The 27,419-nt window shown below is 39.5% G+C and overlaps 5 protein-coding genes across 5 annotated transcripts; 3 read left to right on the top strand and 2 right to left on the bottom strand.

The window, feature by feature from the left end:
* The first annotated feature begins 627 nt into the window (after positions 1-627).
* On the top strand, positions 628-6,213 carry LOC117298625 (acid-sensing ion channel 1-like). Its single transcript, XM_033781944.1, has 2 exons — positions 628-1,978; positions 6,043-6,213. The coding sequence occupies exons 1-2, from the start codon at positions 628-630 to the stop codon at positions 6,198-6,200; spliced, it is 1,509 nt and encodes a 502-aa protein (XP_033637835.1). The 3' UTR covers positions 6,201-6,213.
* A 337-nt stretch (positions 6,214-6,550) lies between these two features.
* On the bottom strand, positions 6,551-10,197 carry LOC117298832 (acid-sensing ion channel 1-like). The gene has a single exon (XM_033782174.1). It carries the CDS (start codon positions 7,943-7,945, stop codon positions 6,563-6,565), a length of 1,383 nt encoding a protein of 460 aa, XP_033638065.1. The 5' UTR covers positions 7,946-10,197; the 3' UTR covers positions 6,551-6,562.
* Positions 10,148-11,903, top strand: LOC117298626 (acid-sensing ion channel 1-like). The gene has a single exon (XM_033781945.1). The coding sequence runs from the start codon at positions 10,148-10,150 to the stop codon at positions 11,603-11,605; it is 1,458 nt and encodes a 485-aa protein (XP_033637836.1). The 3' UTR covers positions 11,606-11,903.
* A 906-nt stretch (positions 11,904-12,809) lies between these two features.
* Positions 12,810-20,119, bottom strand: LOC117298480 (lys-63-specific deubiquitinase BRCC36-like). Its single transcript, XM_033781758.1, has 7 exons — positions 20,083-20,119; positions 19,144-19,310; positions 18,260-18,379; positions 17,535-17,622; positions 16,312-16,465; positions 15,354-15,532; positions 12,810-13,886 (listed from the first exon to the last, which is right to left on the bottom strand). Exons 2-7 carry the CDS (start codon positions 19,246-19,248, stop codon positions 13,732-13,734), a joined length of 801 nt encoding a protein of 266 aa, XP_033637649.1. The 5' UTR covers positions 19,249-19,310; positions 20,083-20,119; the 3' UTR covers positions 12,810-13,731.
* Positions 19,877-24,415, top strand: LOC117298481 (COMM domain-containing protein 2-like). Its single transcript, XM_033781759.1, has 5 exons — positions 19,877-20,025; positions 21,001-21,078; positions 21,457-21,539; positions 22,809-22,982; positions 23,645-24,415. Exons 1-5 carry the CDS (start codon positions 19,959-19,961, stop codon positions 23,843-23,845), a joined length of 603 nt encoding a protein of 200 aa, XP_033637650.1. The 5' UTR covers positions 19,877-19,958; the 3' UTR covers positions 23,846-24,415.
* Positions 24,416-27,419: the final 3,004 nt, after the last annotated feature.

The following is a 27,419-nucleotide window of genomic DNA, read 5'->3' on the forward strand; positions in this document are numbered from 1 at the left end:
TCCTCAGATTAATCCTAAAGTTAGGACGAGTTTGGTGAAATCGACGGCTGCGTCTTAAATCAATGTTTAACCATGGTTTAACATAGTGAAGTGCACACGCGTGTACGTGCTGCGCAGCCAATCAATGGCTCTATGGCTATTGGCTACAAATTAACCTTCTCCAGAAGACGATCAGAGCATACTGATCGAAACGTCGAGTTAAACCAACGGTTCTTTTCAGAACCACCACAACTCATTTAGAGATTATTACATGGTGTTACCGCAAACTCTTCTATATCTTATCTCCACCACGCAAAGTTTCAAATCCTACTTAACCTTCCAACGGCGTATCATTAAACAAAGGGAAAGATAATTCGTTAATTGGCTAATGGCAAGCTTGTTCACTTGCATAATTAATATAAACCATTTTAACGCGACCTTGCATCCATTAATAAACGATGAAACTGGTAGCAAAGCTTTTAGGATCTCGCGTTAAAAACCGACCAACGACAGAGCGCACTTTCAGTTGGCATTGTTATTATTCCGAGTCAAGTTCGTCTCGAGTGATGTTTTGTTGACGACTTAATTACCAATCCTCAAGCGGTTGTAGTAGTTTGAATGATATTTTCTGATTAAGCAGCAGAGACTATGGCAGACAACAACGAGAATATCAGCCCGGAAAAGGAAGATCCAAAACAAGCAAGTTTGGAGTTTGAGTTTGCCACAACTACGACCCTCCATGCCATAGGTCATGTAGCCGAGAGCCGTGGGATATGGGGTAAAGCCCCTTGGGTGATCGTGTTGCTGGTGGCGAGTGGGTTTTACGCGGCCGTTACGTTCGATCGCATCAGTGCGTACTTGAGATACGAAGCAAGCACCAATGTCATGGTTGATTTCATGCCGAAACTCGACTTTCCCGCCGTTACGGTTTGTAACTACAACCGGTTCATGAGTTCTGAAATTCAGGAAAAGGACAAAAAGCACGTAAAACAACTCATACAAGTTTATGAACGAACTTACGCAGAGTTTGACTTTGGAGACTACTTGTTCGGTAACTTGGACGATTTTTATTCAGATGATTCGTTTGACTTCGAAGACTTTGCCTTAAAAACTGGTTATTCCTTGAAAAAGTCAATGCACACGTGCAAATGGAAAGGAGCGAAGTGTGGTGTGAAAAACTTCAAAAACTTCTACTCTCCGCACTACGGACTGTGTTACACATTTACCTCCCGCGGCAACCAAACCCTACCGGGGATCGGGAACGGGCTTCAGCTGGTTCTAGACATCGAGGAGAACGAATACACCGAGACTGAGCAAGGCAACACCGAAGCAGGAATCAAATTTGCAATTCATCCTCACAACGAAATTCCTGCTATGGACACTATAGGACTGTCTGCTGCCCCGGGGTTCCATACCTTTGTGTCCATACGCCAGACACATCATAAGAACCTCCACAAACCGTGGGGAGTTTGCGGTATCAACGAAGATTACCAAGAACCTACAAATTATAGCAGAAACACATGTCTGTCTGACTGCGAGCGTGATGCCATCATCGACAAGTGCTCTTGTCAGCCTCTTGGGTACTTCAAATTGGACAAAGTATCTGTGTGCAATATCACCCAGCTAAAATGCACCGAAAAGGCCTTGGTTGTTCATCGTGGACGTGCGGCGGAAGGCACTTGTACCTGTCCCGTACCTTGTGACTACTTTAGCTACGAATCCACGATATCTATGGCTAGGTATCCGAGCAAAAGTGTCCTTCAAAGTGCCATGGACTCCTACGGAAGTCGAGAGAACGCATCATTGTACGATGAAGAGTACGTCGCCAAAAGTCTTGTTTATCTGGACGTGTACTACAACGAGTTGAGCACCACCACCTACGACCAAGTAGAGGACCTCCCCTTCACTGCGCTGCTGGGAGAGCTGGGCGGGCAGCTCGGGCTGTTTCTCGGCGCAAGTATTATCACCGCCGTGGAGTTTATTGACTACTTGGTGAGACGGATTAAACGCTTACTCGCCAAGGCTAAGGTGGGAGACAATAAAGTACACTGTTCAACGAAGGACCTTAGTGAGGCACCTCAGAAATCCTAAGCACACGTTTTAGAAACAGAGCAAAACATTAAAACATTTAAACCGATATATCGGCAAACTTTATTTTGTTTCAACTTGTCAAAAACTGTTGAATCTCGTTAAGGTTAGCTTAATTCTTTAGGTAGCTTGCTTGTTACATTGCTGTTTAGTATTCATCGATGTGTAAACTCTCTGCACAATTTCATCAAGCTGTTTTAGCAGAAATACCATTCAGCAAATCTCTTCGCTTTATAAAACATCGGGAGAATTTGAACGCTGGGTGGCAGCAGACTCTCCATCATGTAAATTTTCATAGATCTTTTCTCAAATACAAACATTTTGCTCAAGCGCTAACTGTTGAATGAGGTGCATGCTGGTCCAGCCAGGGTCAAACTCTGGGGCTGGCTAGACCAGCATGCACCTTAATCAACGCATATAGCGCGCGTACCGAGTATTTCCGGTAAGCTCTATTGTTTTACTTATGAGTCTGCTGCCACCTAGCGTTCCAAACCTTTTTGGTTTGGCGAGTAGTGTGGTTAGGTAAAGCATGATTCAGGTTAAGCAGGAAAGGGGATTTTCGCTTTTTAGTTCGGAGTTGTCTTTTAAAATATCGATCTATTATTCACTTGGTATTTTAAATTCATTGTCTATTTTTAATGAATTACACTATTTTTGTGTAGCTGTCGAGCTTGCTGAAGGCATGATTATTAACTCTTTCAGGCATGCTTGATTGAGTCGGCGAGAATAATGTTTAGTTTTTGTCTGTATAGAAAAGGGAGGGGATAGCAAATATTTTGAGAGCAAATATATTGGCAGCTCTATACTAATCCTGTATAAAACCTTTCAATAGAAAAATAATTCATTGCTTTGGGGTAAACAAATTTATTCCAATCCTCTAGTTTGCAAAGAAATATATATGTTTCTCCAACTCATAGTGTATCCATTTACTCTTTTTTTTTGTCTTCAATAAATAAAATAGTCAAAAACATTTCAAGACATTTTGCGCATGACATCATTTCAGTTGGGCTCCTTCGTAGTGGTAAAACAGTTGCTGATTGGCCCATCCTGTGCGCCGCGTGCGTACGTCGCGTCGTAAATGTTCGTTTTCCACAGTAATGCATGAAAAGCGCCCTCTTGGGGACTAAACTATACGCCTTTCTTAATATTTATGTATGAGGTACGTCACAATGCTAATCCAAAACGCAGCCAGTGCGCAAGTGATGGGGGAAGTGCGCCCATAGCCTCATTTTGGGTAAGAATTATGACGTCATGCATTAACATTAAGAGGAGCGTATACCCTCGTTCGCAAACATAAACCGAACAAGGGTACATGTAGACTGGTTCCCTTGTCCTGGCCGCAAGACTAAAAACTTGTATTGAATTATATGTACATGTATACACAAGTACGTCGGGTTAGACTGCGAATCTCCAGAACCGTACAGGCCATGTGAAATGACACGAGGTCAAAGGTGATTGTGGGCGTTGGCTTGACTAAAGCGAGCCTCAAAGTGTGACGTCAGATGTTCAGGCTATGGTACAAGCAGCACATATCTCCTGCTGTATAAACCAAACTTTGGGGATCAAAACCGTGCCAAACCAAACATCACGCATGTCTTGAGCCCGGCTCAATACTTCCTTGGAATGCGAATGTGATACGATCTTTGACGTCACATGGCTCTTTTCGCTGCCATTGTTTCACAGCAGGTGAACACAACTGTTGCGAATTTGTGACGTCAAAATTCGTGTCGCAATCGCCATTCGCGCACCAGCATTGACACATACGGAACTCGGTGCCGATATTAAATCTCTCAAACTTTGCCATCGGCTTCTATTGTATTAACTGAACGTGACTGCATAAAGTTACGGGTAGGTGTTCCATCACTGTAAATGCAATAAATCTTAATGGAGGCGTTAAATCACCTTTCTACCAGTATTTTGTAAAACTTTTTGATGTGCCATCCCAAGGTTGTCGTTTGAACATGAAAATGGAATGTAAATTCCTTTGTTTTGTATCGTTTTGATCTTGCTATTCACGCCACCTACACGAGAAAAATACTTTGACATGAAATACATTTTATAATGGCTTTTCATAAAATCGACTCGAAATAATTTTTGCAATGAATATCCGATAAAAGTTAAGTCAAGCCAATAATTTTTATTCAGAATCCGTTAGTACTAAATCATAATCCGTTGTTACGGATACACATTGTCGCTCAGTACCGGAAATAAAACACAACATAATGTGCAGTGACATTATTTTGAAAGGAACGCGTTGCCTTGGATCGGTCGAGTTGGTCTTTGAAAAGCGCTTGTAACCGTTTGTTATATTAAAATGCATATGGTTAAAAAGATGATTTAAAAGTAGAATACAATGATCCACACAAATTTGCCTCGAAATTGCGTGGTTTTCCTTTACTTTGCGAACTAACACGGTCGGCCATTTACTGGCCGAACGTGTTAGTCGACGTGGTAAAAGGAAAACCACGCAATTTCGAGTGATACTTGTGTGGATCATTATATTCTACTTTTAAAATAATTTTCTAATCATATGCATTTTATAACAAACGGTTACAAACGCTTTTCAAAGACCAACTGGACCGATCCAAGGCAACGTGTTCCTTTAACTTCACTTCTGCACAAAGAAAAACACTGTTACAGGAAAAGTGCCATTTTGGGAAATACTCGTGTGTGAGCAAAATGGGGTAAAAGCTTTCCAAATCCACCTCATATTGAGCTTCAATTACCCATGTCAACAATCAGATGATGACCTTCAAATCTGTTATTAAATAAAAAATGATTATGACTTTGTACAAACAGTACCTCTGACATTTACTTTTAACATTGTCTTGACTCTTCTCTACATTTTCAGACCCAAGTAAAATAATTGATGTGGAAAGGTGTTCCGGCCACCTCTCATTCTAAAATATTATGTATCCCTGTGGAGACATCTTTGGTTCTTTCAATTGTCCCTGTACTTAAGATTTTCCAATAGGCTTTGTACACATAACTTCTTATGGAGCATCCCGGTCTTTATAACTTCCCGATAAAGTGCTTTTATTTTCCCTGTTTTGTTTCGTCCTTGGTCTCAAGAAGGTACCGAATATGAGGGCATCTTGTAATGAATAGGGTAGATGGCCTTAGCTTTCGATCCAAACCGGACTTTCTTCAGAGAGGCATAAAACAAGTACAAACAAATACATGTCAATTTATAGAAAATAAGAGGGGAAGGGATTAAGGGAGGGATCCAGAAAGAAGCGGGAAGATTATAGCCAATCAAAGTTTCTATTTCAGAAACAGTTGGTGGCTATGAACCAATATGAGTACAGTGGTGAGGACAAAAATGATGTACAGTATTAAAAGGTGGATAAAAGTGGTATTAATGTTTGTTGTAAGTGGATATAATATAAAACATCTGAGAATTAACAATGCGTGACATTCGATTTAAAAAATATACATGGAAAGAAAAACAGCTTAACCTAAATTATGTGTAAGTTCATTTAAAAGTTCCTCTAAACAATGTTATGATGAAAACTTCTGTTCAAATCTCTATTTTTTTGTTTGTGCAAAGGACAGTCGAGTTGATTGAAATGTAAAACATCGAAGTGAGAAATATCAAAGCTACGAATTTTCATAAGAAAATGTTATATTCTTAATCTTCTATATTATTAGTATGTTTTAGTATTTATACTCGTCAGGCGAAATACAGTATTGGTTATATTGAGTCACACGTTTTTAAATCGTTAAGCTGACACTGCACTAACTGCTTAAATTTGAGAACAATAGCATTTAATGAACACTCAAACATTTGTTTATTATTTTCATTGGCCCAATTAAATTAAGCATATAGTAAATGTGCGTCAAATCCGAAGAATCAAAATCCTTATTTTCTGTTTTCTTTTGAACGCGAGCCACCCAGTGTCTGCTAGTTTTACAGGTTGATGTTTCTGGTGTTTTTTTTTTTTTTTGGCTTACTATAGAGGAGGGGGCAATCAATGTTTTCCCTTGTTTTTTTAAGTGAAAACAGAAACCTTTGTTACAGAAAAAAACATATTTTGTTCAATTGTATTGGTTCTTACTTCATGCTCCGCCAAATTAGCTCAACAAATTATTTACATAAGATTTCTTATTACATCAAGAACAAATTGTTATAAATCTGGGTTATATTTAAATACTTTACTAATAGTAATTACTATTATCAATACGATTGTTATTAATTACAAACGACTTCTTAGAAACAATGGATGCTATGCCTCAAAGTTAAACTTCCGCATGCACGTCATATACATACATTAAAAATGGTATTATACCGGATTGAGAAATAGAACAAAAACATATTTTTGTTATTTTTTTTCGAGTTTATAGCTTAATCGTATAAACTTATAAATTTTAGTTTTGCCCATAGAGCGCTGCGTACAAACCAATGTATTTTTTAGACAGATACGATGGATGACTTCCTAAAAATGCAAAAGTTGATCGAGTTCAGCAGGTTACAAACTGAAAATGTATACTTTACTTACTCCATTTCGAAAGCACGCACTTCAGTTACTTTAGGTGCCTCTTTTTTGACAAACAAGCGTTTGATCCGTCTCATCAAGTAGTCAATAAACTCCACGGCGGTGATAATACTTGCGCCGAGAAACAGCCCGAGCTGCCCGCCCAGCTCTCCCAGCAGCGCAGTGAAGGGCAGATCCTCTACTTGCTTGTAGGTGGTGGTGCTCAACTCGTTGTAGTACACGTCCAGATACACTAAACTTCTGGCGGTGTATTCTTCATCGTAGAGCGATGCGTTCTCTCGGCTTGCGTAAAAACCAACGGAACTTTGAAGGACACTTTTGCTTGGATACCTCGCCATAGATATCGTGGGTTCGTAGGTGAAGTAGTCACAAGATACGGGGCAGTCACATATGTCTTCCGCCATCTTAGCACGATGGAGCTCCAATGCCTTCTTGGTGCATGGTAGCTGTGTGATATTACACAGAGGTACTCCGTCCGCTTGGAGAGTCCCAAAAAGCTGACAAGAGCAGTTGTCGGTGATAGCAAAAGCTTGACAGTCAGACAGACAGGTGAGCCTGTTATAATTTGTGGGGTCTTGTTGATAAGCTTTGTTGATACCGCAAACTCCCCACGGTTTGTGGAGGTTCTGATGATGTGTCTGGCGTATGGACACAAAGGTATGAAACCCAGGGGGTGCTGATAGCCCCGTGGTGTCCATTTCAGGAGACTCAGTGCGAGGATGGATTGCAAATTTGATTCCTGCTTCGGTGTTGCCTTGTTCAGTCTCGGTGTATTCGTTCTCCTCAATGTCCAGAACCAACTGAAGCCCGTTCCCGATCCCCGGTAGGGTTTGGTTGCCGCGGGAGGTAAATGTGTAACACAGTCCGTAACTCGGCGAGTAGAATTCTGTGAAGTTTTCTACACCACATTTCGCTCCTTTCCATTTGCACGTATGCATTGATCTTTCCAATGAGTAGCCAGTTGCATAAGCAAATTCTGCGTAGTTAAACGAATCATCCGAATAGAAGTCGTCCCAATCATCCACCGAATCTTCGTCGTCCCCCTCAAAATCGTCATAAACTCTTATGAGGTTTTTTACGTGCTTTTTGTCCTTTTCCTGAATTTTAGAACTCATGAACCGGTTGTAGTTACAAACGGTCACGGCGGGAAAGTCGAGTTTCGGCACGAAATTGACAATAACACTGGTGCTTGCTTCGAATCTAATAAACGCCCTGATGCGATCGAACGTAACGGCCGCGTAAATCCCACCAAGCGCGAGTAGGACGATCACCCAAGGGGCTTTACCCCGGACACCACGTCTCTCGGCTACACGACTTATCCCATGAAGTGTCGTAGTTGTTGCAAACTCAAACTCCAAACTAGCTGGTTTTGGATCTTCCATTTCCGGGCTGAAATGCTCGTTTTTGTCTGCCTTTGTGACTTGCTGCTGAATCGGAAATCGACTGCCTGAGGATTGGTAAACTAAGCCGTCAACAAACCGTCACTCAGGACGATCTTGTCTCTGCAAAAGTTAAATGGCAACTGAACAGTACGCTAAATCGATGGTTAGTTTTAACAATATAGTCTTTTCTCTATAGTTTTAACGAGCGGCTCGTTAAAGCTTTGCTGGCAGTGGATCGTAATCCTTGCTCTTTAACCGTGACTTGGTGCGCTGTCACTCATGGACTGATTTTAAATATGCATGTGTATTGGTAGATATTAACCAATTAGCGGATCGACCTTCTGTGGGCTTTTACTCTTTGTTGTCTTCTGATTAATTTATAGTTAAATTGAGGGAAAGTGTTCATTTATTTAGCTGCTTCAATATTATACATCCTTAGAAAAACGATTATGAAAGTTGAACAGGGACTGTTGAGAAATTACAAGAACTATTCAAAGTAGTATAGAAACTATCCAAAGATGTGTACAACCAGAATTCTGCCAATAAAGGAAATTTGTAAACAAATTGATAAAATTGATTTGCACACACAACATATTTTTTAAATTTAGGCCTACACGTCTGAAAATAACCGTTAGAATTTTTAAGGTTAGAAAGTTTCTACAGATGAAGTACCTTTCTTGCCGGGCCGGGGTACCATGAAATCCTCAAGGGTCACTCTACGCCATTATGGCGTGTGTGGGTAATAATTTTGGGTGTTTTTTTTGTTTTGTTACATGTTTTTTTTCTACTGTTATGTTACTTGTTATCACCGCATGTGTAATGACATGAGACAGGGAGTTTTTAAAAGGGATTTTTTGAAAAATATTTACATTATCTGTAAATTTTTCACAAAGTCTGTGAGCGAGCCTAGTGCAACTAATGAAGCATTCTTAATTCTGTGTGGTGATGACAGCTTTTTGTGCTATAAATAAAATATGTTCACTGGGAATACTGTATTAGTTACAGGCGGGTGGCCGTTAAGCTAACGATAATTATAGTGAAATGGGTAAAAGCAGTGACCGTGAGAGTGCAAACGACGAACGCGGGGTCTTAAGTGCCATTTTAACTCCCCTTGGCCCATTTTCATAAAGCCTCTTATAAGCACAACTAAACACGGAATAAGATTGCTTAGCAGAATCAGGTAACCAGCCCAATTGCATTTAGCATTACACATTAACTTTCTAAACAGTAACACCTTGTCTGCAAGTAAACGGGGACCCCTGCCACACCGGCGCGCCGCAGATTCACGTCGGGGGCTCCTGCCGAAAATGGCTAATAGAAATCCATTGTAAATGACTCGCAAACCTGTCGCACGCTATTTATGACTAGAGCATTACTTGGTCCATGGTTAGTGAAACCATTGGATGCTCAAATGGATGAAACAATAAGTAGGCCTGAATATACCCGTAGTGCAGAATTATCACCAGTTTAGCCAATTGATAGGGCCACTGACCATCAGGGACTAACATCACTAAGAAAACAAACTCGCTCATTTTAACAGGTCCCAATGTTTTGAGAATACGTGCAAGACTCCCACACTACAGTTCTGAGACCCTTTGCGTAAACTCAGTGTTACACACCAAGAGCAGTTCTCGTCCAATTATCTGCCTCTTTTTGCCCAAGTGAGGGCGCAGTTTGAGATTGTGACGTTATGTCATGTACAAAACGTCCTGCAAGATATTATGAAACCGACAGAACGTTTTAATTTCAACGAGCATGATGCCGCCAAAGTCTTAGTCATTTGGACGTCTGCTACAACAGTAAACAACGCTTTATTGCTCTACTGTGGGTCATTACTGTGTACTTAATTGTTTACCTATTGGTAAAATAAAGTATAGTGTCTTAAAACGTTTGGTCTTTGTATTGCTCCATGGTAATTAATGGAAGCGCCAGGGTTGCATTTTGGTCCAGCCCTCGCTCAAAAGAGTAATAACTAATTTGTTGTTGGACGATTCACTAATTGATAACCTTGCATTAAGCTTTTACCACCCACTTGCTTGTTAAAACTGACAGACGATAGTGCGCACTTTTCAGTTGGCGTTTAACTTGTAAAGAGTCAAGTTCGTGCTGATATTAAGAGTGATGGTTTGTTGACGGCTAAGTTGCCAAACCTTAAGCAGTCGTACTATTTTGAAGAATCAGGAATCAGGATATCAACAGACTATGGCAGAAAGAAACGAAGTTATCATCTCAGACAGTGAAGGTCCAAAACAAGCTAGTTTGGAGTTTGAGTTCGCAACAACTACGACACTTCATGGGATAAGTCGTGTAGCCGAGAGACGTGGTGTCCGGGGTAAAGCCCCTTGGGTGATCGTCCTACTCGTGCTTGGTGGGATTTACGCGGCCGTTGCGTTCGATCGCATCAGGGCGTATATTAGATTCGAAGCAAGCACCAATGTTATTGTCAATTTCGTGCCGAAACTCGACTTTCCCGCCGTGAGCGTTTGTAACTACAACCGGTTTATGAGTTCTAAAATTCAGGAAAAGGACAAAAAGCACGTAAAAAACCTCATAAGAGTTTATGACGATTTTGAGGGGGACGACGAAGACTCGGTGGATGATTGGGACGACTTCTATTCGGATGATTCGTTTAACTACGCAGAATTTGCTTATGCAACTGGCTACTCATTGGAAAGATCAATGCATACGTGCAAATGGAAAGGAGCGAAATGTGGTGTAGAAAACTTCACAGAATTCTACTCTCCGCGCTACGGACTGTGTTACACATTTACCTCCCGCGGCAACCAAACCCTACCGGGGATCGGGAACGGGCTTCGGTTGGTTCTGGACATCGAGGAGAACGAATACACTGAGACTGAAGAAGGCAACACCGAAGCAGGAATCAAATTTGCAATTCATCCTCACACTGAGTCTCCTGAAATGGACACCACGGGGCTATCTGCACCCCCTGGGTTTCGTACCTTTGTATCCATACGCCAGACACATCATCAGAACCTCCCCAAACCGTGGGGAGTTTGCGGTATCAACAAAGCTTATCAACAAAACCCCACAAATTATAACAGGCACACCTGTCTGTCTGACTGTCAAGCTTTTGCTATCATCGACAACTGCTCTTGTCAGCTTTTTGGGACTGTCCAAGCGGACGGAGCACCTCTGTGTAGTATCACACAGCTACCATGCACCAAGAAGGCATTGGAGCTCCATCGTGCTAACATGGCGGAAGACATATGTGACTGCCCAATATCTTGTGACTACGTCACATACAAACCCACGATATCCATGGCGAAGTATCCAAGCAAAAGTGTCCTTCAAAGTATCATTGACTCCTACGCAAGCCGAGATAACGCATCACTCTACGACGAAGAATACACTGCCAGAAGTTTGGTGTATCTGGACGTGCACTACAACGAGTTGAGCACCACCACCTACAAGCAAGTAGAGGATCTGCCCTTCACTGCGCTGCTGGGAGAGCTGGGCGGGCAGCTCGGGCTGTTTCTCGGCGCAAGTATTATCACCGCCGTGGAGTTTATTGACTACTTGATGAGACGGATCAAACGCTTGCTCGCCAGGGCTAAGGTGGGGGACAATAAAGTACACTGTTCAACGAAGGACCATGAGGCACCTCAAACAACTGAAATTCTTGATTTTGAAACAGAGTAAAGTATTCATTTTCTAATCAACATCGTTCTAACTTTATTCTGTCCTAAAATTGACCCACCGTAATTATATTAATCTACACTAATACATATAAGCTTTATCAAGCTAGCTTGATAATCGTTGTTGTTTTATGCAGCGTTTTTCCCCCTTTTATTTGCTACCTTTTTTGTAATGATTAAGAATGCCATTTTTGTGCCTGAAATGGACGCTATATTGATCGGGTAAAGGTTTAAAGCCAGTGGACACTATTGGTAATTGTCAAAGACTAGTCTTCACATTTGGTGTGTTTCAACATATGCATAAAATAACAAACCTGTGAAAACTTGAGCTCAATCGGTCGTTGAAGTTGCGAGATATTAATGAAAGAAAAAAACACCCTTGTCACACGAAGTTGTGTGCTTTCTGATGCTTGATTTCGACACCTCGAATTCTAAACTTGAGGTCTCGAACTCAAATTCGTGGAAAATTACTTCTTTCTCGAAAACTACGTCACTTCAGAGGGAGCTGTTTCGCACAATGTTTTATACTATCAACCTCTCCCCGTTACTCGTAATCAAGAAAATATTTATGATGATAATTATTTTGAGTAATTACCAATAGTGTCCACTGCCTTTAAGTGCCTAGGTAATCAGAGTTCGCACCCAGTGCAGACCGTCAATCAACACAACAACACGCTGCCTTCCAGCGCGACTCATTAATGGCACCGTGATGGCACATGTTGAATGTAATCCAAGAGTTTGGCACTATGGCCAGGCTTGCCGTATGAACTTGATCATATAAATGGCAAGGTTCTTGGCCTTCATTTAGAAGAACAATCCTGTAGAAGGACAAGTCCAAATTGCTCAATTTCTTTTCCAGTCCCAAATAACTAATTAGTATCACACAATTGTAATGAGAGCTGTGGTTTGTGGCTGTGTTACTCTTTAAACATGCTATTTCCTCAAATTTGAGCAGTATTCAAAAAGGTATTGAAAAAAACAACCACACAAACAACCAAAACCTCACCAGAGGACTGCTACTGCCTTCAACTTGATTATCAGATAGACATAGGATGCAAACTAATCAAGTTTGAATGTTTAGAACTTTGGGTTTGTTTTACATTTAAGTTTTCGATTTTCTTAGAAAGGAGTTTCAAACTTAAGATTTTGTATATATATTGATGACCGTTTTAAAGAACTTTGATGAAGACTTGATAAGACTTGGTAAGTTGAAGCTTGTAAGATCCAGAGTAATAAACTCATATTTAATCATTACTTTGTAGATACATTTATATACAATTCTTCAGTACATTAATCATATCATGAAAACTTGAAAGTTAAAATGATATGTTACACAGATGACATTATTTCATTACATTATGTACATGTTGGTTGCAGAAATGTTTCATAGATGAACACATAGCTTTGTTAAATGCCAGTAAATGTTGACCCGGCTGAAAATTAATGTACTCGTTGTCAGAGTGGTCTAGTGGTTAGCTGCAGGAGGACTTGTAATCACAAGCTTGTAGGTTTGGTTGAGTCCTACATAATTCCACCAAGCTAACCACTGATTTCACAGTGATTAGAATAAGTATTGTCGTCTAGTAAGGCTCAAGATCTTTTCTTCCACAGTAAAACAAAAAACGCCCCTGGTATCCCACACAGTGTCTTTAAAACTGGGTGTACTTGCCCAGCTTCAAGCTCTTCCCTTTTGGGCCATTGTTGTCGATTCCACAACCACAGCTCCCCTCCTGGATCCAAACAATATTAGTGGAAGAAAAGATCTCACGCCTTACCGATTTACCATTTCTTGATTTGTGCAATTCATAATCAAAGACAATGTACAGAGGTGAAAGGCAGAGACAGAAGCCAATTAGGGAACTTTTTACTGCCCTGACGGTAACCTTGCTATTTGGCTAGGTATTATAAGGGAACTTAGAACTTCTTGAAATTTTTTGACAGAATTTCGGATGCAGTATACAACATTTGTTTTATGCAACTACACCACTGTTATAAAATCCTTTACTTCATCTGAAGAGTAAAAAGGTCAAATCTTGTGGCCATTTGTGGCTGCTATGGGCATTATTGTTCAAGACGCTTGTGGTCTCTAACAGGTTTTAAAGTATCTGCAACCAGTGTTTGGTAAAAGCTCTAGCTACTAGCAACTCTAAGTTGATTTTGTAAATCTCGTTTTTGTTGTTGTAATGATATCAGCTTGTGTTTATTCCTTTCTAATCTGGTCTCCATACACTGCATAAGCGGCCCACTGAGAACGTCCATTAGATGACATAGGGATTTGGTATACACTGTAAAAAATACACACCGAAAAAATACCATTATAAGCACAAAGAGAAATGCCAAAGCTTTAAAACAGCCTGGAATTACAAATAGGCCACAGAGGCCAATGGGATTAGCCTCTGTTGCCCCTGGTCTTGGCCTTGGAACGCCTTCAAAAGTTTTCAATAGCAGGCCTCGAGACAACCCATTGCACCCCCAGCAATAGACCCTTCCAAAGAAATACGTAAATTGCACATAGCGCGTGCGCACTAACGTTTTGGTTGGCAAAATGAGGGAGTATCGCGCTGTTTTGTACACTGCTAATTGGTGCGTGACGCAGACGCGATTGCGCGTCTGCTTAGTGCACAACTATATGGCGTTTGCCAACCAACAGGGTCTGTATGCATGCGTGAATGTTATTAGCAAAGGTCATGGGAAGGGTCCATTGCCACAGTGTCCTGTGGTTTTGCTGCTGTGGAGCCCCTTTGCAAATTGTCATAAATTTACATTATGGCCATTACCAGAGGAAAACTGCCATGCACCTTCAATCAAGGGTGAAGTTCAAGGCTTGCTGCAATAGACTTTAAGGTTTTCCAATGGAAGTACAACGGTTATTTTTATGGTGCAATTAAGTGCATGTATAACCATGTAGGCTAGGACTGGAAATGGTCGTAAACTTAAATTCTTTTAGCAATAACTGGTGGATGGAGTCGATGAGTATCTTTAAACCAAAAAAAAGCAACTTTATTGGGAGATGGTTGTAAAAACAGCTAAACCCAAATGGGGAATCTACAAATCCGTTGGTTAATGTCCATAAAACGCGCTTTCTATAGCCCTTTTACTGAGTCGAGTTTCAGCACTCTTTAATATTGCATAGCTATATACCAGATAGATGGGTTACCATTTGTTATTGGATCTTGTTGGGAAGGCCTAAATATTTGTGAAAGTACACATAGAATAAAGAATCAACGCTAGCATAACCAAGATGTTCATTAAATTATTCTAGATAGATGGGTATAGCTATACTAGATAGATGGGTTACCATTTGGTATTGGATCTTGTTGGGAAGGCCTAAATATTTGTGAAAGTACACATAGAATAAAGAATCAACGCTAGCATAACCAAGATGTTCATTAAATTATTCTTTCATTTGCTGTGAGCCAATAAACAGGTAGTGTTAAAGGCATGGACACCTTTGGTAATATTGTCAAAGACCAGTCATCTAACTTGGTGTATCTCAACATTTGCATAAAATAACAGACCTGTGAAAATTTGAGCTCAATTGATCATCGAAGTTCAACACCTCAGATTCAAATATTTGAGTTAGAGATTACTTCTTTCTAAAAAACAATATTTCTGAGGGAGCCATTTCTCACAATGTTAACTATCACCAGCTCTCCATTGCTCGATCGATACCAAGTAAGTTTTTATGCTGGCAATTATTTTGAGTAATAACCAACAGTGTCCAGTGCCTTTAATACAAGTTGTAGACTTACCCGCGCCGTTGTGTACTGTTGTCAGTAAGTCTTCTCCCCCTGTATTTAGAACAGCCTTGTTGTATGCTTCCTGCTCCTCCTGGGATAAGATTTTCGGCAGCTCTGCCAGTGCATCTAAGCAAGCTGTACTTATTGTGTCTTTGGGTACGATGAAGAGTGGGATTTCCAATCGGTCGTAACTGTCAAAGTAAATAAAAATTTCCAAGAATTACAGTACCACTGTTCCTGAAATAAATTGGTGCCCGATATTGGGCAAGGTGGTACCCCCATCTATTGTGTCTTCGTTGTGTGCTTTGGAACCGCATGAATGGTTTAGAGGGTTTTAGTTGGGAGTGGGGTACTTCTGTACAAGAGGAAACATAGTGTATTAAAGTATGGGAACAATCGGGTACCCTATGCCCCCATAGAGGAGGGCATGGTACCATGTGATGTGTTGTGGCTGAGCATTTAATTAAGACTAGAGCAGAGTGATGTTCCAAGTCCTATTCCTGACACTTGTGTCCATGAGCAAGGTACTTTACCATTTTGGTTTGTCCTTGCGATGGGACAGTAAGCCAAAGGTGTTGCGTAGCTAGGATTGGTATAGTACGTAAACATTCCCAGAACATTTGTGCTGTGGAAGAGTAGGGGTTAACCGAAGGTGTTTATGGTTCACATAGCAACTTGCTCCCTTGTTTACAGGGGTTTGTCTGTTTGTTCAGATGATCTTTCCAACAAGGGAACTCTACAATGGCTGTTGGCTGCATCAACACCGTTATCAAATGAAAGCCTTTTCAGTGATCCAGATTGGACTGTCAATTCAGACATGACCAAGCATTGCCAAGAAACAAAGATGTACAATAGTCTTGTGCAAATTTCCAAACCCTGCTAAACACACAACTTTGCAAAGTAGAAACAGGCTACAAGACAAACTACAAGGCTTGTCCATTTGTAGGGCAGTTTTTCTCAATAACCTTACTTTGGGGGTTCTCCTTCAGGGCTCTGGTTGGTCGATTGAAAACATGTGACTTGCACCTGACCAGCATGTGTTTCTTTCTCTTCGTTGAAGCAGGAAAAGATGAGACCAATGAAGCCGTCGTCAAGGAACTGATATGAAGCTTGGGTTCGTACGTCTAGGTTCAATGTAAGAAAGGAACAACATCATTGGTTATGAATATTCATTAAAACATTGCTGTCACTATGAAAGAAACTTTTTGGGTTATTAATATTCATTGCTTACAATGAAACAGAAACTTGTTTGTTATGAATATTCATTAAAACTTTGCTGACAATGAAGAAACTTGTTGGTTATGAATATTCATTAAAACATTGCTGACACTATGAAAGAAACTTTGGGGATTATGAGTATTCATTACTTACAATGAGAAAGAAACTTGTTGGTTATGAATATTCATTAAAACATTGCTGACACTATGAAAGAAACTTTGGGGATTATGAGTATTCATTACTTACAATGAGAAAGAAACTTGTTGGTTATGAATATTCATTTAATCAAAACAGCTTTATGAAATTGGGCCCAACTGGGTAACTTGATGAATATGTTTAAATGAACTGTGATGTCAAGTGTTGTAAAGGCCTGTGACTTTGCATGGAATTATGAACTCTAAACCCGTTACTGCAGTAACTCAGGCCTGTTACTTCATGGAGGCAACAAAGGCAATTTTTGTCAATGCCTCGGTCATCGCATTAGTGCCCTTGAAACACTCCACTAGAATTTTACAATTTCCTCCGTGCGGGGTGCCCTTTAACAAGGAGAAAATCCCTTGGTGACCCTTGCCCTCTCAAAATGATGCATGCAGGCCCGGTAACTGGTTGAGAGTTAATAATTCAATACAGCCAGGAGCCTGCTTTGACCATGACGGTGAGTCCCCTTTGAGCTTACCAACATGTGAAGGCCACACAGTGATGTGAGGATGAGAGTGGTACCAGCCTATTACCCTCAAGGGACGCTTCATTAACGTTGCTAAGCTGTGCCGTTAATCATTAAGGAGAATTTATCTACTGACCTTCATAAGCTACATCTACATTGTAAAGCACCGCCTCTATAAACTTGGACAAATTACCATCAGAAGTGAAATGCACTGTTGCACTTTTTCACATCAATAATTAATGTAATGGTGGAAATACAATAAGTAAGGATTATTTGCTTTGACCATGATGGTGAGTCCCCTTTGAGCTTACCAACATGTGAAGGCCACACAGTGATGTGAGGATGAGAGTGGTACCAGCCTATTACCCTCAAGGGACGCTTCATTAACGTTGCTAAGCTGTGCCGTTAATCATTAAGGAGAATTTATCTACTGACCTTCATAAGCTACATCTACATTGTAAAGCACCGCCTCTATAGACTTGGACAAATTACCATCAGAAGTGAAATGCACTGTTCACATCAATAATTAATGTAATGGTGGAAATACAATAAGTAAGGATTATTTGCAGTATCAACATGGGGTTTAAAAATCTCTCTAAGGATTATGGTTGTTTCCTATGGAACTAGTGGATTCGAATTGTCAGGTTGCAGTAGTGGTATCTTCCCTAGCCTTCCACGTCTGTTCAATCGGTTTAAAGTGAAGTCCAAAGACCCACACCATTCGGTGAGGCAAGAATTAAACTGTTACACTCTGATTATGGTGATATGCCTGATCCCATGTAAAGCAATAATCAGTATTGGCAACACTTAAACTCTGATTATGGTGATTTGCCTGATCCTACATGTATGTACAGCATAATCATAATCAGTTAACACTGCAGTCCTCAGAGCAACACCAACAGTTACCGAACACCAAAACTCTTTGACTCTAATAAGGTGCCTGATCCTATCTAAAGTATAATCAGTAACTAGGCCAACTGGGAGTCAAACAAACGAAACATGCTGTTAGATTTTAGTGTAGGGTTTTTAAGGATATTTCCGCCTCGGAAGCTGCCATTGAGAGTTGCTCCGGAGAGATTTCCACACGGTCCTTGCTCTTATCTGATCTTCGTAGCATGATGACGGACATGATATGCACAGCTCGGTTTGTGTCAATCTAAAAATAAAAAAAGTACCATCACAAAATAAGATCTGGAATTACACAAAGCCCATAAACCATTTTGAGGTATGGCGATAACACGGTAAGTTATAGGTTTGGGTTAAATTTGTCTGTATGTTTTTACACGCAAACCCAACAGTGTATTCCTACAGTGTCAACCATATCTCAAAAAGGCTAATGGCCAGGCCTCGTGCGTCTTCAAAAGCTTCCCATAGACTTTAATATTTCCCAATGGAAGTGCTCTTTGCAAAATAAAAAATTGCCTTGCCCTCTCAAAGATAAAATTCCAGGCCTGCAACATTCTTATTTTTGAGGTAGTAGAAATTTTGCCGGCACTAGCTATTTTTCAGTGTAACATTAGAAAGCTGGAATGTCACTGAACAGCGACTGTTTTGGGGGGACTTTCAGGCCTGATACTTCACGGAGGCAACGGAGGCGATTGCCTCCGTTGCCCCTTGCCATTGCCTTGGTGCCCTTGAAATGCTCCAGTAGAAATTTAAAATTTGCTCATAGGGTGCCCTTTGCCAAAGAGAAATTGCCTCGGTGCCCTTGCCCTTTCAAAAACGAAGCATACAGCCCTGGACTTTATACACCAGGATGAATGTTAGTCTCGTTTTGCAGCAACATTGTCTTCGTTACTTTGTCGTTATCTTTTACAATGGCAAAATAACAAATAATAATAACAATATTGGTCAACACTCGCCCAAGCGTGAAAAAAAATTAAGGCATTAATCAAGTATTAGGCATGGATACCAACTAACCTCTCCAATACAAAGTCCCATGATCTCTTCTCTCTCCGTTGATAAAGCATGAGTTAGGCAGACCATGTAGGCATCAGCCGCTAAATAAACACATGATGCTGTCATCGCTGTACGACGTCTTTTTTAATAAATACTTAGTTAGTTAGTGATCTACTCTGAGCCCAAGCCTATAAAATAATAAAACAAACGGGACACGAGGCTGTCAATAATTTGGGAATTTAACAATTATGTTTACTTGGTCTAAGGAATAGGAAAGCCTTAGTTTTTTTTTAGTTGTTTTTTTTTTTTTTTTTTTTTTTAAATTAAAAAATAATTTTTGTTAAAAAAATCAATTTAGAAATTGGTCTTACACCGTCACTAGATAAAAAATTTAAAAATAAGTTTCTGTATGGCGCCACCACTTTTTCATTCGATATCAAACAATATAGTAGTTAATTTACCTCAATCAATGAGATATCCCTTTTTGTAAAAATCAGTGAAAAAGTGGTGGCGCCAAAAAAAAATCCAATTGTTCTACCTAAAATTAGCAAAAAATTTAATTCACTTTATTCACTTATTTGATCAACAACGCACAAAACAAAAGTCACTTTTAAAGTTCGAAAGGAGGTTTTGGCAGAATTTGTACACAACAAATACCGTCTGCTCAATGCTCTGGTACCTGGACGTCCCAGTATATATCACTGAACAGAAAGAGGCGTGTATTTTAATCACCAGTCTACTTGTCATTCAATCTTTACTCAAAAAAGTGACACACACTCTACACAGGAAATATTTTGTAGTTGATATCAACGTATTCTTCCTTTCAATTGTTCAAAATGCTGCTAGTACTTGAAGATGAACACAAGGAACACCTGAATTTCTTAGTTTCGGTGAATGTGGAAGGTAAAGATTTGCATTTTAGTGATTAAAAACAGGAAGTGAAACGACGTAAACACTCACCGTTTTGTGTGCTAAAAGCTGCCGCCTTGACCTCTTGAGGGCGCTGTTGTAAATAAAAAATCACTTCCAAAAATGTTGTTTATGACCGAATTTATATAGGCTTGGAATTTGTCATGATTTTTCTACTTTTTACCTTTTCTTAAAGATCTCCCATATTGTCTTTAACTTGGCTTGAATATTGAATGACTATCCTAATTTATTATTTTATTTTTGTTAAAAAATAAAACAAATCACAACAGTCTATTCCAATTCTGCTATTTAATTCAATTTCAATTCAAGTTTTTTATCCAACCCCTAAAATTTAAAAACCAATAATAAAAAAAAAAATTTAAGCTGCTTTTAATGGCTGATATTGTACTTCATGGTGCAATTTCCATTTCATTGCGCTGGCACTGCTACTTGCGCTAAACATCACACAGCAAGAAAAAAAGGTAGTTCTAGTTGCGATAACGTAACCCTCCTCCCGGCCGTCGGGAGGAGGGTTTACTATCACACGTAGAAAAAAGACATTCATTTTGATAATTAAATTGAACTGGAATGACAGGCCTCTGTGCCCTCCCAAGGATTATGATTATCGCAGTCATCTAGTGTTAATAAAGAGTATAATTGAAAATAAGCACTTCGTTTATATGCATTGCACGTTGACTTTTTTGACTTTGCTATCCCTTATTAAAATGTGTGCGGTAGTTTTGCAGTACTTAGTACCACAGGTTTCTTGGGAGTTTTATTTCTTTCTCTACAAGGACGTCCTGCCACCACCCATTTTTTAGGATTTCATTCAAATTCAAATGAACCCCAATTTTGAGATTTGCTTTTGGTAATATTGTTTATTTCGGAGCATTAAGTTGTAGAACTCTTTATCCCAAAGACAATATTATAGGCCTAATCAACAGTATGTATCTATCTTTTTTATTACAGTTGTCCAAGAATTCTGTCGAATTGCCATGGAATTCATCAGGAAAGGCATCAACAACAAGATGTATCTCATTGCAGCCCGTAAGTAAATAAACTAACGCTCGCTGAACAAGCAGCATCTGATGATGTTGCAACCTGTACTAAGTGTGTCCGTATAAAAGGATCTGTGTCTGTTGGTAATAACTCTGAAAATTAATGCCAATGATAATGTACTTGAAAATAAGTACAGCAGGTGTGAATAGTTACACGCAAATAATTGAGAAACTTTTCACTTCTAAGTGCTACGGTTATGGCAAAATATATCACTTTTTTATCCCCAAAAGGGGGTTTATAGGAGGGTTTACCTCATTTGTAATTATTTCAGGCTGGCGCCTCTATCTTTCTACACTGCATTGGATGATGTTTAATGGTCAAACAGTAAGAGGGTTAATGTTAGTATTTCTTGTGTGTTTTTATCAGAGAAGCTTAGTGTTGATGCAGAGACGGTGCGTCATGGTGTGGAAGGCTTGATGTACCTGCTGGCTGAGAGTGCTAAACTAATGGTATGTAGACAGGGACTACTGCTTTATAGGGTGCGTTCGTTTAGCTTCGCTGGGTCGTCCCCGGTGTGTGGCAATTTTTTTTCCCCAGGACGACATGGGTTATTATCTGCACACGTTTGTCCTGGAAAAAACCATGCCACACACCGGGTTATATAGCGCTTTTCACACCGGAACTCAAAGTGTTTCCGACATTATCCCTGGTCACTGGGCCATTTAAAAGGCAGTGGACACAATTGGTAATTACTCACAATAATTATCAGCATAAAACTCTACTTGGTAACGAGTAATGGGGAGAGGTTGATAGTATAAAACTTTGTGAGAAACAGCTCCATCTAAAGTGACGTAGTTTTCGAGAAAGAAGTAATTTTCCACGAATTTGATTTTGAGACCTCAAGTTTAGAATTTGAGGTCTCAAAATCAAGCATCTGAACGCACACAACTTTGTGTGATAAGGGTGTTTTTTTCTTTCATAGTTATCTCGCAACTCCGACGACCAATCGAGCTCAATTTTCACAGGTTTGTTAATTTATGCATATGTTGAGAAGACTGGTCTTTGACAATTACCAATAGTGTCCATTGTCTTTAATTAATTCCTTAAACCATCTCGGCTCCCTTGGGATTATACAGCCTGTGCAGAAATATGCGTTACTTAGCTAAATCAATCACAAGAACCATCTCTGACCTCACAGGTACACAAGCAATTATAGTCTAGTGTCTTGCTCAGGGACCCAAGTGTCCTCGAACCCACATTCTGCTGAACAGAAACACCAGAGCTTGGTGACAGATTGTTTTGTCCTTGGACTTAATTAATGGGTCGATGCCTTTGAAGGGACACACACGAGTGAAGAGGTTATTCAATTAGTTGAAGAGCTTCTTCAATTAGTCTAGAGATATTTTTAATTGTTAGCACCATAATTAAAAGATTTCACTGTCCTTAGACTTGTGGGGTCGATGCCTTTGTAGGGACACACCAAATTGAAACAACTATTTAGAGAAGCCATGTTTAATCAAGTCTGTAAACAGCGCACTCTGTTGGTGCATATTACACAGATATTATTTGTAAAAAACTTTCTGTTAAAAAACAAAAACAAATTCCAAGCCAAATGAAAAAGATTGTGTTCTCCTTAAAGCAGTGGGTTTGAATCCTATGTATAGACGCACAAAATTAAAACAACTATTTTATGGAGAAGCTATATTTAAACAGCGGCCTCTGTTGGCAGGAATAAACACAGTTACAAAAACCCTTAAATTTTCTGTTTCACTTCTAAGGTGACGGATATTGACTTCCAAGACTCTATTTTGACGCTGGGTTTCTCTGACGAGATGAAGAAGGAGCTTCTGAGGTTTTATCTTGACAACTGCAAGGAGATTCGAACGATCCAATCAGAGATGGTTATGGATCTACCTCATTACCATAATCTCGAATGGCGACTTGATGTCGAGGTTGGTTCAAAATACTTTTCACTTATTTTTATAGACATGTTTACTATGTAAATTCATTCATCGCATGATACTTTGTTGCCGGCTTGCATAGTTTATCTACAATTCAAAACTACAGTGGATGTTTTTGAATGGTCAGACAGTAGGAGGGTTGACTGTGTACTGTGTAGATTCACTCATCATCACATGATACTTTATTGCCGGCTTGCATAGTTTATATACATCTACACACTACAGTGGATGATATTGAATGGTCAGGGTTGAGCCACAAAAATGTATTACTAAAAAGTGCAATATACCTGCCGCCATGAATTGTAAAAACAATTCCTATCATGACGAGAGTGATCTATTAAAGAAAAAGGGCTAAAAAGACACATCCTTTTCGTTTGGCAACTCACACCTGTTATCTCCAAGTTATTGCTTTTCTGAACAGTGGACTTAATTGGGTCATACACAAACATGTCTGGCTGCTGACTGCTCAAGGCAAATTATTTGGTCCTATATTATGTAAACACACTCACTCACTGAAGAGGATTCATACTTTAATAGGTATTAAATTTGCATCAGGGAGAAAGCATATTCATTTTGGTTTTACCCATGTATACATGTGGCCACACTCGGAAATCCTTTAATTGAGTTTTCCCGTAATGTTTTCCTTTTTGCAGCTTGCTAGTCGGTCACTCCACCACCAAACAACCCCGTCCCTCCTCCTGAAGTTACACACCGAGGACTCTGGGAACAAGACCACCCAGCTTCTCGAGACCGACCCGTCCAATCTACTTCACATGACGAAGTGTCTAGAGGGCGCCCTTGCAGAGGTCAAAAGTCAACATTGCCGGAGAATAATGAGGAACATAAACAAATGAAATACCAACACAAAGTAAATTTCTAGAAAACTAATTGTGAGAAATCATACAAATATTACACATATATTGGATGCACTTGTGTGCATTGTTGCAAGAAATAATCTCAAGATAAAATCTGGTCTTACTTCTAGACTTGTGAAGAAGTCATCATTGGTTTGTCACGGTGATAGTCGTGTCGGGGTGGCACGTTATGAATAAGGTCCCCCGATCAAATACTGCTCTTGCGAGATCACTGCTGGCCGCCGACTACTCCATGAAAATGCACTGCTCAAGAGCAGTAGTCTCACAGGGCCAGCAGTTTCGCAAGAATATCCACAGTGTTGCTGGAATCGCAGAGAATCAAAACGCTATCACCGCGAAAGACATTTAACAACTTGCCCACCAGTCTAAGACCCTCCCGATATTATTCCAGATAAAAGTGCAGGGTGTGATATGGACTAAGCAATATGGTATAATATCACACAAAGGGCCCTGTCTTAAGAGGCAACTTTTGCAGGCAACATGGAGTCAAGCAACTGCATAGCCTTGTCCAAGGCTATCTACGCAAGCACCGGCCCGCTCTGAATTCATGAACAGCATAGATACTATACCGCACGGCACATAGGGGTCGAAGCATGGCTTTTTGAGGTATCAACGAGGTTACAAAACAAGGCCGGAAGATATATATATCTTCCGGCCTTGTTTTGTATATATGCTGTTCGTGAATTCAGAGCGGGCCGGTGCTTGGGTAGATAGCCTTGGACAAGGCAACCAACTGCAGGGCATGTTTACACAGGACCACTTGGAGTGACATGCCTAATGTTGCCGTAGATCCACTCTTCAGAATTGATGATTCCACTTTGAGTGAAGATAACAAGTCTCACCAATCTTATTCTCGGGCTTTCTTTGCTGATTGGTTAAATTTATTTAACTTTCATAATAATATTTCCTAGTATATAATATCATTTTTATAGCCATAAACTACTAACTAAAGTACTTGATGAAACAGGATAGCACACACGTAATACCAACTTGGTCCGGGGAAAACGAATATGGGCGTCAGCCTTCACTGTGTTCTGAAGGTTTATTAAACAAAAAGTTTATAATTTTATTCAATGAATAATATAATTGGTTAATAAAACATGAATCACTTTTATTTTGTCTTAATTGAACAAGAAAAGTTAATGGTTTGTGCAGTATTTGTTCATCTCATCAAGTATTAAAAATATTATATTGATTATGTAACTATCTTGTACATTGCTAGCAACAAATAAATTTGTAAGAAATTTACATATTCTGTGTTATTGTTCTGAATTATTTTAGGAGGTTTATTTACACATAGTTATATTCCATTCACAATAACAAAGACTAACAACTATATATTTTTATTAGTTAAACATGAATAACCCTAATGCCACAATATTTGTGATAAAATCACAAGTGGGTAAGCATTGACAATGTTCGACCTTTTTGAAATTACAGTATCTTACGATGTTGAAAAAAACCCGAAGCTAAACAAGCAAGACTTACTTCTTGATTTTATAAAGAAACAGTCAAAAATGGACAACTGCAAGACCCTTGTGGGTGTATCAGAAATCAGTCAAAATGACTTTAAAAATTACCAATTTAAAGGCAAAAACAAACCGTAGCTCTTTGTACGAAATCTTTTAAGACGAAGATACTACGCAAGACGTCACCATCGGGGACGTTAGGAACCACAAAATAAACAACTTTTATTTACTCCAACTTTGGGGGATAAACATAAAACAATTATTTTAAATAACTGCAACTGTACACCTAGAATAAAATGGGTTTGGATAACAAATTGTGTTTAAATATGATTATGTGATAGATGTTATTACAGGGCGCCTTAGCTAAACGACTAAGACGTTGGAGTGGGACCCACGAGATCCGGGTTCGAATCCCGCTTGTGTTTTCTTTCTTTTTGCATGAGCGCAGTGAATTATTTAAGTAGTATCAAAATCATCTCCAAATACCAACGGGCACCGTGGCGACACGGTGCACTGGATAGTTCCATTGTGCGTGCAATCCAGAGCTGGTACACCGGTTCGAATCCTACCCGTACCAAGAGGGACATGACTTTTACTGTTAGCACCAGTAATGGATTGGGGTCCGTCATGTCTATCCCCAAATTAGGTGTGGATGAGTAATACCGTGTGGGAGAGTAAAGGAGGGACCGGGACTAGCCAGTCCCTTAAGGGTTCTAATGGGTGATCACCACGCTGGTTTCGATCAGACTTTGAGTCCCCTGAACGCCTGGTCGACACTCTGACTAACTCTTTGCACAAATTTGCTTTAAATTTAAATCGTTTTAGTTAATTAAATTATTAACGCTATATATATTTTGTTGTTGCTGGGGATGAGAACGGTATAGTCTTTGCCACTTTTAACGATTAAACATTGAGAAAATTATTAACGCTATATATATTTTGTTGTTGCTGGGGATGAGAACGGTATAGTCTTTGCCACTTTTAACGATTAAACATTGAGAAAATGCAAGGGTACTTTTTGAGGGTATTATTTGCTAGTTTTCGACATAACGATGCTTTAGAATCAAAATTAAAGTTAATATTTGAGACCCATCTAATTTTTCCAGCAACCTGTAACTCTAGCCTTGTAGAGCCTTGTGAACTTTTCAAATTTTGACGAAAAAGTCATAAGGCTATATATAGCCTTGTGAACTTTTCAAAATTTTACGAAAAGTCGCAAGGCTATAGCCTTGTGAACTTTTCAAAATTTGACGAAAAAGTGGCCTTGTGAACTTTTCAAAATTTGACGAAAAAGTCGCAAGGCTATATAGCCTTGTGAACTTTTCAAATTTTTTACAAAAGGCTATAGCCTTGTGAACTTTTCAAATTTTTACGAAAAAGTCATAAGGCCTTGTGATCTTTTCAAATTTTGACGACAAAGTCATAAGGCTATATAGCCTTGTGAACTTTTCAAATTTTGACGAAAAAGTCGCAAGGCTATAAGCCTTGTGAACTTTTCAAATTTTGACGAAAAAGTCATAAGGCTATATATAGCCTTGTGAACTTTTCAAATTTTGACGAAAAAGTCATAAGGCTATATATAGCCTTGTGAACTTTTCAAATTTTTACGAAAAGTCGCAAGGCCATAGTCTTGTGAACTTTTCAAATTTTGACGAAAAAGTCATATGGCTATAGCCTTGTGAACTTTTCAAAATTTGACGACAAAGTCACAAGGCTATAGCCTTGTGAACTTTTCAAATTTTGACGAAAAAGTCATATGGCTATAGCCTTGTGAACTTTTCAAATTTTTCACAAAAGGCACAAGGCTATAGCCTTGTGAACTTTTCAAATTTTGACGAAAAAGTCATATGGCTATAGCCTTGTGAGCTTTTCAAAATTGGACGACAAAGTCACAAGGCTATAGCCTTGTGAACTTTTCAAAATTTGACGAAAAAGTCGCAAGGCTATATAGCCTTGTGAACTTTTCAAATTTTTTACAAAAGGCACAAGGCTATAGCTTTGCGACTTTTCAATTTTTTACAAAAAAGTCACAAGGCTATAGCCTTGTGAACTTTTCCAATTTTGACGAAAAAGTCATATGGCTA

The sequence above is a fragment of the Asterias rubens genome, chromosome 13 (assembly GCF_902459465.1).
Source record: "Asterias rubens chromosome 13, eAstRub1.3, whole genome shotgun sequence".
NCBI classification, from domain to species: domain Eukaryota; kingdom Metazoa; phylum Echinodermata; class Asteroidea; order Forcipulatida; family Asteriidae; genus Asterias; species Asterias rubens.

Coding starts and splice junctions, on each gene's coding strand:
- LOC117298625 (XM_033781944.1), top strand. CDS start 628: ATGGCAGACAACAACGAGAATATCAGCCCGGAAAAGGAAGATCCAAAA. Junction 1,979..6,042: donor TATTGACTACTTGGTGAGAC/GGATTAAACGCT, acceptor GGGGGCAATCAA/TGTTTTCCCTTGTTTTTTTA.
- LOC117298832 (XM_033782174.1), bottom strand. CDS start 7,945: ATGGAAGATCCAAAACCAGCTAGTTTGGAGTTTGAGTTTGCAACAACT.
- LOC117298480 (XM_033781758.1), bottom strand. CDS start 19,248: ATGACAGCATCATGTGTTTATTTAGCGGCTGATGCCTACATGGTCTGC. Junction 17,623..18,259: donor TGGCAGCTTCCGAGGCGGAA/ATATCCTTAAAA, acceptor GATTAACGGCAC/AGCTTAGCAACGTTAATGAA. Junction 13,887..15,353: donor AACAGTACACAACGGCGCGG/GTAAGTCTACAA, acceptor TATTTTTTACAG/TGTATACCAAATCCCTATGT.
- LOC117298481 (XM_033781759.1), top strand. CDS start 19,959: ATGCTGCTAGTACTTGAAGATGAACACAAGGAACACCTGAATTTCTTA. Junction 21,540..22,808: donor CTGAGAGTGCTAAACTAATG/GTATGTAGACAG, acceptor TTCACTTCTAAG/GTGACGGATATTGACTTCCA. Junction 22,983..23,644: donor AATGGCGACTTGATGTCGAG/GTTGGTTCAAAA, acceptor TCCTTTTTGCAG/CTTGCTAGTCGGTCACTCCA.
- LOC117298626 (XM_033781945.1), top strand. CDS start 10,148: ATGGCAGAAAGAAACGAAGTTATCATCTCAGACAGTGAAGGTCCAAAA.